This window comes from Saccopteryx bilineata, chromosome 4, assembly GCF_036850765.1.
Source record: "Saccopteryx bilineata isolate mSacBil1 chromosome 4, mSacBil1_pri_phased_curated, whole genome shotgun sequence".
In the NCBI taxonomy this organism is placed as follows: domain Eukaryota; kingdom Metazoa; phylum Chordata; class Mammalia; order Chiroptera; family Emballonuridae; genus Saccopteryx; species Saccopteryx bilineata.
The window spans coordinates 70212833-70231468 of record NC_089493.1 but is presented as its reverse complement, the minus strand read 5'-3'; the positions used below and the strand labels follow the sequence as shown (position 1 = coordinate 70231468).

The window sequence follows — 18636 nt, the reverse complement described above, 5'->3', positions numbered from 1 at the left end:
AATCTCTATGGCAAAGGTAAGAGTATTTCTTGAATTCACACAACTAATAGAAAAAAACCTGTTAATCCTAATGTACTAATTATATCTCCTCCCTCCCGCATGTACAAAGAACAATTTTAACTTCAATTCAGAATACGTAAATATTTATTTATGAAAGAAATCCAAAAATAGCACACTTATTCAAAAATTATGTACAGTAACATCAAAGGGTGATAAAAAAATGATATACATTATTGCAATTTGGTCTCATAACTCCCCTCTGAAAAAACAAACCTATTTCATTTCTTATATTGCTATAATGTAGATGTAAAAGCCACATTTGGAAATAAATTTTCTATAATTTGAAGTAACTTTTCCAGAGCATATTGATAAACCTTGCCAATATTGGCTAAGAAATTGTAAATGGATACTCTTAACACTTTCTTTATAGACAGTCACTGTGCCAGTTGTAGACACACACAGAGAAACCCAAACATGTTAGATTCTGTAGAATGACTTAACTTCAATTCCTTTATAGCAGTTTCTCAATCTCAGCATATTTTTGGAACAGATAATTCCTTAATGTGTGTGTGTGTGGGGGGGGGCTGTCCTACACATTAATGTACGATGCTAAGCAGCATCCCTGGCCTCTACCCAAATGTCAGTGGCATGCTTAGCTGTGATAATCCAAAACGTCTCCAGACATTGTCAAATGTCCCTTGGGGTCAAAATTGAGAACTGCCTTAGAGAGACTTTTTGGGTGAATGGCCAAACTGTCACTTAGAGAGTTATAAAAATCTCCCAAGACAACTCTAATGGTTATCTAAGAAAATAAATTCAAAAGAACCACTTCATATATTATAAGGAAATGATCACCTGGTTTGATGACAACACTAGCGGTCTCTTCATTCTACACCCCCAGCCCACTTCTACCATCTAAACTCACTCTATGCTTCAAGGTTTCTCTGTAATAGCTCTAAGAGATCATGCAACCCTGGCATGAATATTTCTGCTGATAGGAAGATTTCCATCACTAGAAATTTCTAATTACTAAAAACAAAACCAACAAACACATCTTTTTATATCAAGTTAAAACTCTATCCTGTGAGCCCTGGCCAGGTTGCTCAGTGGATAATGCATCATCCAGGCATTCCGAGGTCACTGGGTCAATCTCTGTTCAGGGCACGTACAATAAGCAATCAATGAGTGCACAACTAAACGGAATAACGGTGGAACAGCAAGTTGATGTCCCCCTACCTCTCTCCTTCCCTATCAATGGAAAAACTTAAGGGAAAAAAAAAAAAGCCAGAAAACCCTCTATCCCCTGAAGTGCTATCTCCTTGGTTCTAGTTAATTTACACACCTCAATTCATACTTTCCCGTTATTTGCAATTATTCTGTCTGGTCTCTGAAAGATTGTAAAGAACCAGGTGGAACTTTGAGGAAAAACAGCGACTCTCACATTAGGTAAATAAAGGTTCAGGATGCACATTCAATGTTTTAAAAATACAAGTGATTGAATTTAGTAAGTTTATGTTTAATAAAAATTCAAGTAATTTAAAAATAATGTTATTAAATAATTAAAGCACAGTGCATGACAAAATACTTTTTACCTTACATGCCAGACAAAAAGATCATGTGACATATAAGGAAAAAAAATATTTAAAAGATTACTAAATACTGTAATAACTATATAATACTGTTCAATAGAACAAATTGTTAGTTTGTGAATAAAACTTAAATATACAGAATATTACTTTAAATTTTGAAATAAAACCCCCTCAAATAATTGAAGTGATAATTTTATCAAATATTCTAGTTACCCCATGACCCAGATAATCTTTTCAACTCAAAAATGCTTTGTGATTGTGGCCAAAGATATACCAGTTTTATATTTACATGAATTTGGGCAAGGATATTGTCTAATTGTCCTCAGAATTATGGTGCCTTTTAGGGTTTTTTCTTTTTTCAAATGCTATCTATAACAAGAACCTTAATTATTCACTAACATCGACTACTCACATATATCAGATATTATGCTTTTGTGTAAAATGAATATGTAACTTTTTCAATTCTCAAAATACTCCAAAGTGACTTTCTGAATAATTTTATTTTCACTTGATATAAGCTAATATCAAATATGGGGGATATAATTTTATTAACAGTCCTGTGAGAGAAAAACCTAAGAAGTAACTGAGCTTTGGTTACACTTACACACTGGTTTACATTTACAACCTAGTTTGAGAGAGGGTAAAAATGTTGAATCCTATCAATACCTAGTCTAAATTTAATTTCCTTAAAGGACTTAATAGCTAAAAATAAGTAGTTATCCATAGCTTTATAATAGATAACCCAGTTTATAAATATCAATCTCCTTTTTTTCTTATGTGAGAGGCGGGGAGATAGCGGGGTAGACTCCTACATGTGCTCCAACCAGGATCCACCCAGCAACCCTGTCTTGGGCTGATGCTCTAGTACCAAGCTATTTTTAGCACCTGAGGCTGATGCACTCAGACCAACTGAGTAATCCTAAGCGCCCAGGGCCACAATCAAACCAAGTAAACTAGCAGGAGGGGAAGAGGGAGAAAAGGGGGAGAGGATGAGGGAGAGAAGCAGATGGTCACTTATCTTGTGTGACCTGACCGGGAATCAAACCAGGACATCTATATGCCAGGCCAATGCTCTATCCACTGAGCAACCGGCCAGCACCAATATCAATCCTTCTTTAAGAGAACCCTCCAGCTCAAATAGACAACTGCATTTCACTTTTGAAAGAGAAAAAAATTTTTAGTCAATATAATAATGGTATTTTCTTTAGTGACTTGTGAGGATGATGTATGGAGATTTAACGGAAAATAAAGGATGGAGTGCAAGAACCAAAGACATTCCAGTGTTACTAGGATGGCAGACTTTGTTACAAACAAATTCTTCACTCACTCATTCATTCATTCAATATTTATTTATTGAGAACTTGCTATATGTATAAGGCAAAAATTAAACAAAATAATACTATGTATTTTCTGTATCAAAACAATAATGTCAATAATAAATATAAAAGACAAAAAAATAAAAGCAAATTGAATTTATTTTGGATGACTGCAGCAAAACACACCGGGTAAAAGACTCCTTACTTCTATTTCTGCAGATTCCACCCGGTTTTCAATTATTTCGATACATTGTCTCTTAGCTGGTGGTTCTTCACTTATAACAGTTTCTTCAGCAATGTCTGTTGCTGGTACTGTTAATACTAAAATGAAAAAAAAATGTATACATTACTTCATTTTGAGAAAGATTTAGTAGAAATAAAACTAGCTGACATTGTTGATACAACTCATCTAAAATAAATACATTCCAAAAATTGATTTTTCTTGAGATTGTCCATATTTGTTTTCGCCTTCTTGCTTTACTACAAACTACTCATTAAGTACGTACTTACTTTTTAAAATATTGTGTATAACATTCATTTACATGGATCAAAATCAAAACAATATTAACAAGCATATTTGGAGGTCTCAATTCATTCCTGCTAACACAGATAATCATTTTTATTGGTTTCTTGTGTACTGTTCTTGTGTTCATTTATATAAAAACAAACATGAACATACATTCTCATTTTTCTTATACAAAAGATAGCATACATATAAAACATACATACAATAGATACATCATTTTGCAATTGCTCTTTCTACTCTATATATCTAAGGCATCGTTCATCAGTACATAAAGAACTTTATTTAGCTGCGTAACAATGTATGGATACACATGAATGCTGTCTGACAGTGTGGTGATTGCCAAAAGGAGAGGAGGTGGGGAGAGTAGAGGAGGGTAGGGGGATAAATGCTGAGGGAGACTTGACTTGGGGTGGTGAACACACAATACAGTAGTATACAGATGATGTGTTGTAGAATTGGGCACCTGAAACCTGTATATTTTTATTAACCAGTGTCACCCAAATCAATTCAATTAGAAGGGAAATTAATTAATTAATTAAAATGAATGTTGTCTTTTTTTTTATTGTTTCACTATTGGTTTGTTAGACTTTGTCCGAATGTTTAGCATCTCTTTATATAAACGTAAATTGTATGTGGAGAGGCTGTCCTTGCTTCACACAGCAGAATGAGGCCACAAAATTGTGCAAACTGAAACCATGCAAAACAATCTTAACAAACAACAAAGACAATTACAATTGTTCCATAGTCTTTAGTGTTTTCTGCTAAAACATTAAAACTGTCATTGATAAATGTAAACGTAAGTAAAAATGGTAAAAACATTAGAAATAATAAGCATTAAAGAGTTTATTTCTTTTAACTCATATTATATTTATAAATTAACTCAAGAATTTGAGAACCTTGTATCTGTTTCATTGAACTGTCCACACAGAGTATATGTTCATATGTTAGTTACACATTTTTAAATCACAGATTCTTGAAAAGTTTACTTAAATATTCAGTAGGTTCCTCTTATTGCTCTTCTTTTCCAGAGTTTCATTTCTTTTTCTTCTTCTGTCCTCTCTTATAAACTTAGAATTTATTTGGCTACTTTCAGAAAAGACCTGTTGGTCTTTGTTATGGGCTGAATTGTATCTCCTCAAAGTTCAAATGTTTAAGTCCTTATCCCTAGGATTTCAGAATGTGACCGTATTTGGAGATAGGGACTTTAAAGAGGTGAATAAGGTAAAATAGGGCCATTTGGGTGGGTCCTAATCCAATATGACTGGTGTCCTTAAACAAAGAGATGATCAGGACACAGGCAGTACACACAGACAAGGGACAACCATGTGAAGACACAGCAAGAAGGCAGCCATCTGCAAGCCACAGAGAAAGGTCTCAGAAGACACCAAAACTGCCCACACCTTTATCTTAGATTCCAAACCTCCAGCACTATGAGAAGATAAGTTTCTGTTGTTCAAGTCACCCAGTCTGTGGTGTTTTAGTTAGGGCAGCCCTAGCAAATTAATACAATCTTTTTTAAATATCACATTACACTTATAAATTAACTCAGGAAGAATCGAGAGCTTCATGACATTGAGTCTTCCCATCCAAAACTGAGTTTGTTTCCATGTGTTCATCAAAGAGATTCCTCTGTATAAATGTCGAATTTTGGAAACAATGCTACACACTTTTGATACAAATACTTTCCGCATAATTAGAATTAGTTCTTGAAAGCTTTGCAACAGCACCTGGACCTGATCCAAATCCTAGACAGCAGGAGCAGCGGATTTCTGCAGAACAGGAAAAGCCCCTCTCAGGCTCGCAGGTTAAGGGTTTCCTCCTCTCCTGCTACAATGGCAAACTCTTTCCCAGAGTGTCTATCACAAAACCAAACAGCTTAGGAGAATGTCCACCTCAGCCTGTCCCTTCTGTAACTCCTTCACTGGCCATAACGAGACATAGTCTCTGCAATCGTAGTCATTTGCTAAAAGGCTGTATGTGTACACATACTAATTGCCTCTTTCAGGACCTAGATGCAGGTTGATGCTTGCTCAGCTAAGAACTTTCTGCACCTTCTCATCCTGCTTCCTCCACTTTTCACGCCCTATTCTATCTTAGCCCTGCTGGCCACACTTGCTATTCCTTCTGAGCCCTGTCTTTCTGGAGTGTATATTTACTGCTGATTTCTGAGTTCAGCCCTTTCTTTGCTTGATGCACCATTGTGGGTTTTCATGAGAGTTCTCTTGCCCTGGTTGTAATGGTCTTAGATGTTTGGGGCAATACTTAAAATATGGAATTCTGTGGCTTTCTCAGCCTTTTAGATTCACTGAAAATGTAGCTGGGACTTCAGCTGCATCCAGCTTATAGCTTTCTGTGATTTCCAAGAGAGAAAAAAAATGGGAGAATTATCAACAATGCTGCTAAAAGTTGCCACCACATTCCTACTACAAGTCTTAAGTTCAACATTTTTTTCAGAAGCTTTTTCTTACATGGTATTTTTAAAAGCTCACATGATATCAGAACTGCATTAAATGGCCTCAGAAATTATTGACCCACGCTGACTTTGAATTATTTATTTAAGCTCATTTTCCAAACAGAATGCTTTGGGGCCAATTCTTCTTTCTACCTGATATTTACTCAGAGAAAACAAGCTAATGTTCATATTAGCTTAAGCAAATAAAATTAGGCAATTAAGCCTTCTGCAAAGGATTACAAAAATCAAACTTAAGGCAAAAATAAATGCTCTGAAAAACGGAATTTCCTGCAAATTGAGAATAAACACAAACTTTATGTAAATGCTTACTACCAACCTTGCTGTCCATCCGGCATGGTCACAATGATGGGCTGACCTATTCCGCTGGTTGGAATGGAGTGCAAATTTCCAAGCTGAATTCCATCTGTGACTATCGTGATGACTTGCTGACCCCCTGAACTCACTACTTGCTGAATTGCACCATCCACAGATTCTGCAGTAACTACTTCCTCCGTAGCCACTACTGGAAAGAAAATACATATGTGGAAATCAGTGAACATATCTATAAGTATAAACAGAAGCTTCTTTTTACTTTAGTACCTTTGCTTACCCTGCTTCTTTCTTATACAAAAAAAGCTTTTACATGGTTTTAAACTGTAGTCTCCAGCAGTGCTATACATATCTATGTAAACACTATGACTACAAGTCTGGCAATTCACAGTAAGTGTCAACTATTTATTGTGTTAAAATAAACAATCTCTTCATTTAGTTATATGAGGTACAAAATTTATATCTCCTACGGTCACAAATATGACAAAGGTTACATACACCTGTTTAATAAAATTCCACAATCCAAAAGGTAATTTTATATGTGACTATACTCCATTTACATATGAGTTGATAAAATATTTCCAAATCCAATGAAACGTAAAAATTTGTATTTTTAAAATAGCCAGAATAAACAGTATTCCCTATTTGTATTATGTGAGCGGAGGTTCCCTTGATAATAAGTGGCATGCCAATTTGGTATCATGTGAATAATATAGTTAATCAACATATTAAGTATAACATATTTTAATGTTATAGAATTATTATACTATATTATATAATAACATTTACATCAGTAATATCCAAAACTATGCTCTTAATACCTATTTTACAAGAGGTTGAGAAAGGATTCTAGTATCTGAAAACAGTACCTCTGAATTTGTTTGGGTGAAGAAATCACAATACTGCCAAAATCTTTTCCTATAGGCAATTCTATGACCAACTACTGATTCCAAAAGACAAACACAGGAGAACTCATTGTGGCTTCACTTTAAATAATCAAAAATTGGCCCTGGCCAGCTGGCTCAGTGGTCAAGGGTTAGCCCAGCGTGTGAAAGTCCCAGGTTCAATTTCTGGTCAGGAGAAGCTACCATCTCCTTCTCCACCCTTCCCCTTCTGTCACGTTCTCTCTCTCTCTCTCTCTCTATGTCTCTCTCCCCCTTCCCCTCCTGCAGTTGGCACCAGGCACTGAGGGATGGCTCCATTTCCTTGCTTCAGATGCTAAAATAGCTTAGTTGCTGAGCAACAGAGCAGCAGCCCCAGATGGGCATTGCCTGGGAGGCGGTTTGCAGGGTAGATCCCAGTTGGGGCGCATGCCCAATACATACATACATACATACATACATACATAGTAAAAACTTGAAACAAATCAGATATCCATCAAAAGTAGAATGAATAAACTTGGTACATTCATACATGTACCATACAGCAATTTTTGGTGACTAATTGCAAAATATGAATAAATCTGATCTAAAAAACCCATGCTGAGGGATGTAAATCAGACACAAAATACATACTGGCCCTTTCCATTTATGAACTGAATAATGATTATACATTCAGGAATGACCACTTTGTGATAATTCATTACACTGTATGCTTAAGATCTATGTAATCTTCTGTATATGTTATACTTCAATAAAATAGCATCAAAAGGAATGACAGTAATTAATTATAACTCACTGAATTTTTGAAAATCCATTTATCTAAGATAATATGTAATGAAATAGGAAAGGGGAAAAGAGGAAAGATCATCTTGATAGGATGACATCTAATTAACAAAATAAGAAAAATTATCGTTGTAACCCCTCAAACTTATCATTTAACATCTGAAAGGATGTTAAATCCATCATTGAAATGCTTTAAGGAAACAAGATACTTAAATCTTCTCAAGGAGTCACCCCAAAGATTAGTATTGGTCAGAAAGGGGGAAATGTGCCTATAAAGACCTGGCGTCACAGCTCTCACCATCCCAGCATCACCAACAGCCTGACACTGCATACCTCCTCATGTGACACAATAGGAGGTTACAAAATATCACCGTGTTCTTCCTGGAAAGGTCTGTCTTGGATCTAGTGTTTTTCTTTTTCTTTTTTTTTTTTTAACCTCTACAATCACGGCCAGATCTAGTTATTAAGAAACAAATGAATCTAAAATGTGGGTGATCCTGCAGACAATCGGCTTAGACTCTACAAAGATTTCGATGCATAAAAAACACTGGCAGGAAGAGTGTCCTAGATTGGAAGAGACTAAAGAGACCCAATAACTTTGACTGGATCCTGGATGAAAAACAGAGTTTAAAAGGCATAATTAGGGAAACTTGAATTCTGACCATATGTCAATAATGTTACTAAATTAATGTTGATGCATTTAGGAAATATAATGGAAATGTGAATATGTAAAAGGCTGTCCTTATTCATGAGAGATGCATGCTGAAGTATGTATTAAAGGATCAAGTGTCATGAGGTCTGCAGCCTTTCAGATAATTCGGCAAAATCACAGTGTGTGTGTGTGTGAAGAGACAGAGAGAGAGAGAGAGAGAGAGAGAACATGCAGTTGTAGCCAGATGTTAACCATTGGTGAATACAGGCGAAAGGTATAAAGTTCATCTAATTTTCCTATGGGTTTGAAAACTGTCCACATAAAAAATGTTTTAATATAACTAATTCTGAAAAAAATGACATACAAACTATTTCTAAATGATACATTTTTTCAAACATGTTATCTGAGGCAACTCTTTACCAAGAGTATAATTTAAAAAAACATTCTCTCCACAAGTGCTACTATTCAGCTACTCAGTTGCTCTGAACCATACTAAGTTGCTACCAACTCCCAGCAAAACATCATGGATATCAATGACCACAGGACTTACCGAAGACACAGAGATGCCCTAAATATATATATAAACTACTTTTTTTTTTAAGGGAAGGTAAGTACTGGGACCCTAGTTTCCAAGGATGCTCTCACGGCAACAGACCTGGCTGCAACTCTGTGACTGTTTTATTCCATAATCAAGGACACAACACAAACTGCAGAAGATAATACTCAAAATGCAAACAACCTTGATGTTTTGAGTTCTCTTATTTTTGTTTGTCTTAAACCATAATTAAGCTTTATCACCAAGCACTTAAGAAAATTTCAGGAAGAGAATTATCAAATGACATATAGGGCAGAAAATAGTAATAAATTCAATAAAACAACTAACTACTAAGGTTTTCAAACACATGAACTATGCTTTGATTTTTTTTAAAAAAAATATCCATATAAAAAATAAATGTTCACTCTGACTGAATATTTTAAAGCATAATAATATGCAAAAAATTTCTGAGATCACACACAATCAAGGCACAATGCAAGAACTTTCATCTTTGCGCTATTTGCAATGACTGTCATTAAAATAATATAGTTCTTGCCTTTCATCTAAAAAGCTTTCTTTTAAAGTTGTGCTGTGATAAGAAATTTAAGAAAAAATTATATTAGACACATAATTACATGGGAAAACAAAGTACCCCCAAGAAACCCTAATCCCCAATAGTGAAATGTTGAAACATGAGAATAAACAAAAAGCCTAAAATTTTTGAAGAGTATTAATCAATACATATATAATATTCAAAGACAGGAAAAAACTATCTTTAAGATATTCTAAAAGATTGAAAATTCTATAACTATTTCAACAATAAACTATGTTCATTGAAGTAAAAATAACATTTCAAAATATTATGCCTACAGTTGAAACTGAAAACAAAATAGCAAAACAAAACAATCTTATAAAACTTATTCCATAAAGCCAAAACACTTTTACTGCTCCATTTTAGGAACAAACAAAAGAACTATATGTAAAGGGGACCTGATTCAAATTTCTCTATTAGGAGAAAGGAAGGAAAGAGCCATCAGATACGTTACACCTTTGGAAAAACTACCTTATTAACAATTAGTTAAGGGTGGTCATAGATGTCTTTACAAGATAATTATATAGCTAGACCACAAGGGAAGAATAAGGCTAAATAAAGCTAAATCAATAGAGGACTACTACAGATATATAGCCCTTATTTAACCAATTATAACTTCTGATTCTATATTCCAAATGATTTACAAATCTATTCATTTCTCATTATCTCTTTGCCAAATCCTAATCCATGCTACCATTATCTCTTCCCTGGCTGACCGCATTAGACTCCAAACTAAATTTCCTTCCAGAGCCTGCCAAAGTAATCATTTTAAAGTCCTATACTGGATAATCTTTTTCTTTCTTTCTTTCTTTCTTTCTTTCTTTCTTTCTTTCTTTCTTTCTTTCTTTCTTTCTTTCTTTCTTTCTTTCTTTTCTTTCTTTCTTTCTTTCTTTCTTTCTTTCTTTCTCTTTCTTTCTTTCTTTCTTTCTTTCTTCTTCCTTTCTTTCTTCTTTCTTTCTTTCTTTCTTTCTTTCTTTCTTTCTTCTTTCTTTCTTTCTTCCTTTCTTCCTTTCTTTCTTCCTTTCTTTCTTTCTTCCTTTCTTTCTTTCTTCCTTTCCTTCCTTCCTTCCTTCCTTCCTTCCTTCCTTCCTTCCTTCCTTCCTTCCTTTCTTTCTCTCTTTCTCTCTTTCTCTCTTTCTCTCTTTCTCTCTCTCTCTCTCTTTCTTTCTTTCTTTCTTTCTTTCTCTCTTTCTCTCTCTCTTTCTTTCTTTCTTTCTTTCTCTCTTTCTCTCTTTCTCTCTTTCTCTCTCTCTCTCTCTTTCTTTTCTTTCTTTCTTTCTTTCTTTCTTTCTTCCCTTTCCCTTTCCTTTCTTTCTTTCTTTCTTTCTTTCTTTCTCTTTCTTTCTTTCTTTCTTTCTTTCTTTCTTTCTTTCTTTTCTTTCTTTCCTTTCCTTTCCCTTTCCCTTTCCTTCCTTCCTTCCTTCCTTCCTTCCTTTCTCTCTTTCTCTCTCTCTCTTTCTTTCTCTTTCTTTCTCTCTTTCTTTCTCTCTTTCTTTCTCTCTTTCTCTCTCTCTTTCTCTCTCTCTTTCTCTCTCTCTCTCTCTCTCTCTTTCTTTCTTTCTTTCTTTCCTTCCTTTCCTTCCTTTCCTTCCTTCCTTCCTTCCTTCCTTCCTTCCTTCCTTCCTTTCTCTTTCTTTCTTTTCTTTCTTTCTTTCTTTCTTTCTTTCTTTCTTTCTTTCTTTCTTTCTTTCTTTTTTGACCTTGGGCTCAAGCTGGTGAGCCTTGCTTAAAACAGATGAGCCCGCGCTCAAGCTGCTGACCTCAGAGTCTCAAACCTGGGTCCTCCACATCCCAGTCCGACGCCCTATCCACTGCGCCACCGCCTGGTCAGGCTATACTGAATAATCTTAACCAAAGTGAATTACTCTCCCACTCACTGGGCTCAGCCTCTGTGGCCTCTTAGTCCCCTGAAAGGACAAGCTCTTTCCTGCCACAAAAGCTTCATGTGTCCCTCTTCCTAAAATGTTTTCCTCCAATTCTGCTCCACTAATTCTGATCTAATTTTTAGTTTAAATTTCTCTTCCTCTGGGAAGATTCTCTGATCCACCAGACTAGGTTAAAACCCTGTGTTCTTTATATGTAACACTAGTCACAATTATCTGAATAAATAACTATTTAATATATATATTTTAATTTTATGGGGTGACATTGATCAATCAAGGTACATAGGTTTAGAGAAAACATCTGCAGGTTATTTTGACATTTGATTATGTTGCATACCCATCACCCAAAGTCAAATTGTCTTCTGTCACCTTCTATCTGGTTTTCTTTGTGCCCTTCCCCTCCCTCTCTTTTCTCCCTCCCCTCCACGTAACCCCACATTCTTGTCCATGTCCCTGAGTCTCATTTTTATGTCCCACCTATGTATGAAATCATATTGTTCTTAGTTTTTTCTGATTTACATATTTCATTCAGTATAATGTTATCAAAGTCCATCCATGTTGTCGTAAATGACCCAACGTCATCATTTTTTTATGGCTGAGTAGTATTCCATAGTATCTATGTACCACATCTTCTTTATCCAATCATCTATTGAAGGGCTTTTTGGTTGTTTCCATGTCTTGGCCACTGTGAACAATGCTGCAATGAACATGGGGCTGCATGTGTCTTTACGTACCAGTGTGTTTGAGTTTTGGGAGTATATACCCAGTAGAGGAATTGCTGAGTCATATGGTAGTTCTATTTTTAATTTTTTGAGGAACCACCATACTTTCTTCCATAATGGTTGTACTACTTTACTTTCCCACCAACAGTGGATGAGGGTTGCTTTTTCTCCACAGTCTCTCCAACACTTATTATTATGTCTTGTTGATAATAGCTAATCCAACAGGTGTGAGGTGGTATCTTATTATAGTTTTGATTTGCATTTCTCTAATAGCTAATGAAGATCGGCATCTTTTCATATATCTGTTGGCCATTTGTAATTCTTCCTGGGAGAAGTGTCTGTTCATGTCCTCTTCCTATTTTTTTATTGGATTGTTTGCTTGTTTGTTGTTGAGTTTTATGAGTTCTTTGTATATTTTGGATATTAGGCCCTTATCTGAGCTGTTGTTTGAAAATATCAACTCCCATTTAGTTGGCTGGCTGTTTATTTTGTTGTCAGTTTCTCTTGCTGTGCAAAAACTTCTTAGTCTGATGTGGTCCCATTTATTTATCTTTGCCTTCAGTTCCCTTGCCTTTGGAGTCAAATTCATAAAGTGCTCTTTGTAACCAAGGTCCATGAGTTTAGTATCTATGTTCTCTTCTATGTGACTTATTGTTTCAGGTCTCATATTTAGGTCTTTGATCCATTTTGAATCAATTTTAGTACAAGGGGACAAACTGTAGTCGAGTTTCATTCTTTTGCATGTGGCTTTCCAGTTTTCCCAGCACCATTTGTTGAAGAAGCTTTCTTTTCTCCATTGTGTGTGGTTGGCCCCTTTATCAAAAATTATTTGACCATCTACATGTGGTTTTATTTCTGGGCTTTCTATTCTGTTCCATTGGTCTGACTGTCTATTTTTCTGCCAATACCATGCTGTTTTGATTATCGTGGCTCTATAATATAATTTGAAGTCAGGTATTGTAATAACCCCAGCTTCGTTCAATTTTGATTTTTCAAATAGGAACTACCTGTAATAGAGTGGCCTGTCAGCTTTGGTAAAAAAGATAGGCTTGCCTCTGCTTATTAACAGTGTACTACATGCTGATGGTTTTCCTCCTGAGGAAGAAGACAACTGTGAAGCCCAACAGAAAACTTTTACTTTTCTGTACGTTCATTTTGGAATAACTTCAAATATGGAAAAGTTGGAACAAGTTCCCATCTATTTAAATCCCTAAATACTGTCCATTTTCATAAGGCCCTACCCAATCCACTCACCCTGTGCCCTCAACACCAGCTAAAAGTCATCTCTTTCCTTTGAATAACAACAACTGTCTAAATAATTTATTTACATTCTCTGATATAACAATTTCTAAACATTTTAACCTACTCTTTGGCTTTTCACACGTTTATTTCTCATTTCTCTACCAAGATTATAGGTTCCTACTAATAGTAACTCTCCCCTCACCTTTTCTCTGGCTTTAGTCTCCTTCTTACATTCCTAGGTTGGAATATGTTAAACTTTAAATTTGTTGACAATCTTTTGGAAAAACAGCAGCTAAGAGCTGACTCCAAAGGAGCTGCCTAACCATTCTACTTCTGAAGGTAAGTCATCTAAGTTCAAAGCTTAAAACCTTGTAAGGAAACAAAAACCTCCCTGATGTATAGTACCTGTAGGATTTTGAAAGTTTTGAGAGCTCTGGAAGAGATATAGTAAGAAATGGCATTAACAAGCAGTGAATCACCAGTAGCTCAAAATTGTGTTTCTGAGCATAGCAGGAGTTGAACTTAGCATAGAATATATCCTCAGGTACCTTAAAATATGGGCTGGCCTAAAATAAAGAAATCAGCAATCACATGTTTAATCCCTTTAGTTTCACACACAGGAAAATATACTCTGAGAACACTTCAAATATGCATGTTCCAGGAATATACTTGCTTTTTCCAAAATTAGTGAAGAGCAAAAGAGGGGGAAAAAAGTATACTTTAACAGAACCTCTGCAATCTTGCCAGTCAAAAGAAATGTTCAATTGTACCTAAATCCATAGAACTTATACATCATTTTTAGATGCTAAATCTCTTAACTGGCAAGGTACCAACTGCAACAAATCAAATAAAGCTAAAGAGGCCCTGGCTGGGTAGCTCAGTCAGTAAGAGCATCAACCAACACACCAAAGGTGCGGATTTAATCCCCAGTCAAGGGCACATACAAGAATCAACCAATGAGTACATGAATGAGTGGAACAACAAATCGATCTTTCTCTCTTTCTCTCAAAAATCAATATAAAATACTAAAGAGAGTAAGTAGCCCAAACTAGATTGCAAATTAGATAACATGGTGAAAGAAGATAAAATATCAGTAAAAAGTAAAAAATATATATATAATTCCTAAAATTATCAAGCTTAATGATGGAGCATCTAGCAATATAGTAAATAACTACTTAACTTAGCAGTAACTAAAAAAGCACCTATTCCCTTAGTTTAAGTAGGTAACTACATTTATTACTCTGAAACAATTTCATTTTTTTAATAAACAAAGGTAATGTTAATTTTCTTTAAACCACAAATTTATCAATGCTCACTGATCGGCATCTGTTAAATATACAATCTCATAGGAATTCCCATAACCTAAAAATTTTTTCGGTCCTGGATTGGCTCAATGGTAGAGCATTGGCCCAGCATGTGAATGTCCTGGGTTCGATTCCAGTCAGGGCACACAGGAGAAGCGCCCATTTGCTATCCACCCTTTCCCCTTCTTTTTCTCTCTTTCTCTCTCTCTCTTCCACTCCCACAGCCATGACTTGATTGGTTCGAGCACATTGGCCCAGGCACTGAGGATAGCTCTGTGGAGCCTCTGCCTCAGGTGCTAATAACAGCTCGGCTGCGAGCATTGGCCCCGGACGGGGGTTGCAGGTGGATTCCAGCCAGGGAACATGTGGGAGTCCGTCTCTCTATCTCCCCTCTTCTCACTTGGAAAAAAAGAAGAAAAAAAAGGAAAAAAGTTTTTTCTAACCTTTTTCTTATTAGAAAATTTTTCACATCTTTTTCTTATTAGAAAATTTGCAAGTTTAACCAAATAGAAACCACCAACAAAATTAATCTTCTTTGATATGCTTAAGTAATTACAAAGGTGCTAAAGAAAAAAAATCTAGGCGTAGGTTATAAAAGCAGCATGTCAATGTGATGCTGTCCACACTGTAATTGCTAACAGCCAAATGCAATTCAGAAAAATCTTAAGTCTCTCAAATCTAAAAGCCTTAGACTCAAGCAATAATCATGATGCTAGAGAAGCTGGTGAATGGATAAAAATTTATTATCCCAAGTTTGTAGAAAAAGAGAGTGAGAAAAAGACAAAGAAACGAAAGAGATAGGTAGGTTTTCTCTGCCTTGAAAAACCGTATCTTTTGATCAATAGCACTTTAAAGAATCAAATACAATAATATCTACCTTCAAACTTTTTGGTGAAGATTAAATGAGATCTTCTAGTCCAAATATAATGGTTTAAATTACAGTAAGAAGAATAATTTTGGAGATTTTTAATTTCCTAACTAAAAATGTATTTTGCTTACACAATAAGTATATATAGCAAGAACTATATTGGTTAAGTATAAATATAAAGGTAAACTTGATCTAAACCGAGTATTAATACTGTTTGTCATTCCTAAATAGTGGTCTTGGTATACTATTTCCTAGTTCTGTCAGTCGTTAAAGATTTTTTGTTGTTCTAACAGAACTGACAAAAATAGAAAGTTATGAAAGACAACAAATTCACATATATTTATCTATACAAAAAGTCAGTAAAACAAAGTCAAAATTGGGTACACAGACATGTTTTCTGTGAACTACATGAGTTTGTTTTTTAATTTTAATTAAACTTTAATTAATTAGCAAGATTTACTATCCTTTTACAATCCCATGCAAAGGCAGACTCTGGCAGTACTGAGCACACAGCAGAGTCAGCGGGTCCCAGTCGCTGCTGCCTCCCTGCCTGGCCCACGCTCTTCAGAGGCCATGATCTCCACATGCCCACTTTGACCTTCTGTGTTACCTTCCTGGCCTTTGTCAATATTTGAATCATCAACTTTTAATGTACACATTTGACTTGTTTTTCTAACCTGGAGTTTCTGAAGAATTGGACAAGGGGGCAGATGCTTCGGCTAAGGCAGCTAATGTAGCTAATACTGATGTGGAGGAGTTTCCAAACTGAACAGCAGACACACCCGTTTCATCTATGAGAAAAGAGAAAACAGATTTGAATTTTTAGGGATCTTAACTGATACTCTGTTTTACTTTATCCGACTCATATATGAAGTCTGTATAATATTAGTTTTGTGAAAAACAAGCTTGGATAGCATTAGTTTTTAGAAGATAATGTTGCATTATCTTTTTTGTAATATCACCTTTCTTTATTTTCTCATAAAAATTTGGTGTTTTGCCAATTATACTAAAAAAAAAACAAGATAGCTGAAATATTCTTACCCTCATTCTCCAACTGTCTTTTCTCAAAAGGATGAATACCTACTACAGCTTAAAATCCCAACAGCTATCCTATATGCATCTCAATACCTGTTGCCTTGGATGAATTTTCTGAAGATACCAGACCTGTTAGGTTCACCACCCCTCCAGGTCCAATGATAAACTGCGGGGTTGCAGCATGTATCGTCACAGTGTCAGGACTCTCTGGGTTTGTGTTGATTTGGTTCTGCATAGCAATCTGGGGGACAAATCACCAGTGTTTTCAGAATTATAACCAGAACATATAGCACAGGTTCTTAATGTAGTACAAAACACAAATATAAAAAATATCTGTAATTTAAGATCATAAAAATGGGTATCTTTTCTCTATGGTCTACTGAGAATACAGTGGTAAACCAAAGGTATGAATTTATATCCTAAATTCCCATTAGTAAAGCAGCAAAACCCATGAAAGGAGACATGGGTATCTGAAAGGTTTCAAGAACACAGCTGCTTCCCTGTGACTACAGAAATTACATTATTTAAATCAAATTATTTCCTCAACTATAGCCAGTAATCTGTAATGCTACATATCTAAAGCATGTCCTTCCCAATTAATTGTTCTGCATCTTTAACCCTAACCCCAAACTGCATTCCTAGGAGTAAAAGAGTTGGAAGAAGACTGGGAAAAATCATTTTTAAGTAACCAGCTGAAGTAAGCAGATGGTCTCAGAAAAGAGTTTTATTGGGAAGGATAACAAAAAGATGTGCAAGAAGAGGCAGTAAGTAAAGAAGATAATTTACATCAATGTTGTCTAGCTAAAGAAAAGAGAATGTTGGTTATTAGAAAAACTTGCCCAAAAGCCGTAAATACAATGCTCACAAAAAGATTTTTCTGAGAATGGTGAGAAATAAAAGAAACCAATCAGAATAATAAAGACTCGCTCACTCACTCAGAGGGCATTATGACAGTTGTTTAGTGACAGTATAACAGACTTTGAAACACCGTATGATATCCAAACCATATGGAATGCAACAAAAACAATTAATAGAGTAAAATGTCTAAAAAAATTCAGGAACCTAATAGGCTTAGCTAATCTTCTGAGGTTACTATAGTCTTAAAATCAGGAAAATTAAAAATAAACAAAAAGAAAGTAAAAGAAGAAAAGGCCTGTTCAAAATAACTAAGTCCAGAATGAAAGGCGACAAGTTATAGTTTAAATCAGGGGTCCCCAAAATTTTTACACAGGGGGCCAGTTCACTGTCCCTCAGACCATTGGAGGGCCAGACTATAAAAAAAACTATGAACAAATCCCTATGCACACTGCACAGATCTTATTTTAAAGTAAAAAAAAAACAAAACGGGAACAAATACAATATTTAAAATAAAGAACAAGTAAATTTAAATCAACCAACTGACCAGTATTTCAATGGGAACTATGCTCCTCTCACTGACCACCAATGAAAGAGGTGCCCCTTCTGGGTGTGCAGTGGGGGCCGGATAAATGGCCTCAGGGGGCCGCATGTGGCCCGCGGGCCGTAGTTTGGGGACCCCTGGTTTAAATCATCCATAAGACAGAACTTTTTGTTACTTTCTTAAATTAAAAGCCAAAAGTTACCTGTAATATCTCTGCTAAATCTTCATTCCCATTGTCTACTGAAATATCAAATGCAGTTTTACAAAATTTACTTTGCGTGTGTACGTCAGCACCATATTTGATTAAAAGCTCCACCACCTCTTGATGATTGTGTTCTGTGGCCCAATGTAAAGCTGTCATCTTTAACATGTCCTTTGCATTGACATCAGCACCATGCTACAAAAATATTTCAAAATAAGAGATTTCTAAACGATGAATGAAATATTAAAAATTCCTAAAATAAAAATACTAGACATTACACTTTAAAGAACTTGATACAAACATGATCAACCATTTTTTTGTATGT

General features: G+C 35.3%; 1 protein-coding gene across 7 annotated transcripts in view; it reads right to left on the bottom strand.

Moving 5' to 3' along the window:
- Positions 1-18636, bottom strand: part of GABPB1 (GA binding protein transcription factor subunit beta 1) — a 55365-nt gene that overhangs the window by 4902 nt on the left and 31827 nt on the right. For 3 of the 7 annotated variants that reach the window (XM_066276434.1, XM_066276435.1, XM_066276436.1), the window contains 5 exons: positions 18312-18506; positions 16804-16951; positions 16353-16466; positions 6221-6406; positions 3111-3226 (listed from right to left, as the gene is read on the bottom strand). In XM_066276434.1, the coding sequence (XP_066132531.1) occupies positions 3111-3226; positions 6221-6406; positions 16353-16466; positions 16804-16951; positions 18312-18506 (759 nt within the window). Of the gene's footprint in view, positions 1-3091; positions 3227-6220; positions 6407-16352; positions 16467-16803; positions 16952-18311; positions 18507-18636 lie in introns of all 7 variants that reach the window. The other 4 variants (XM_066276441.1, XM_066276437.1, XM_066276440.1 and 1 more) reach the window with 4 other exon arrangements.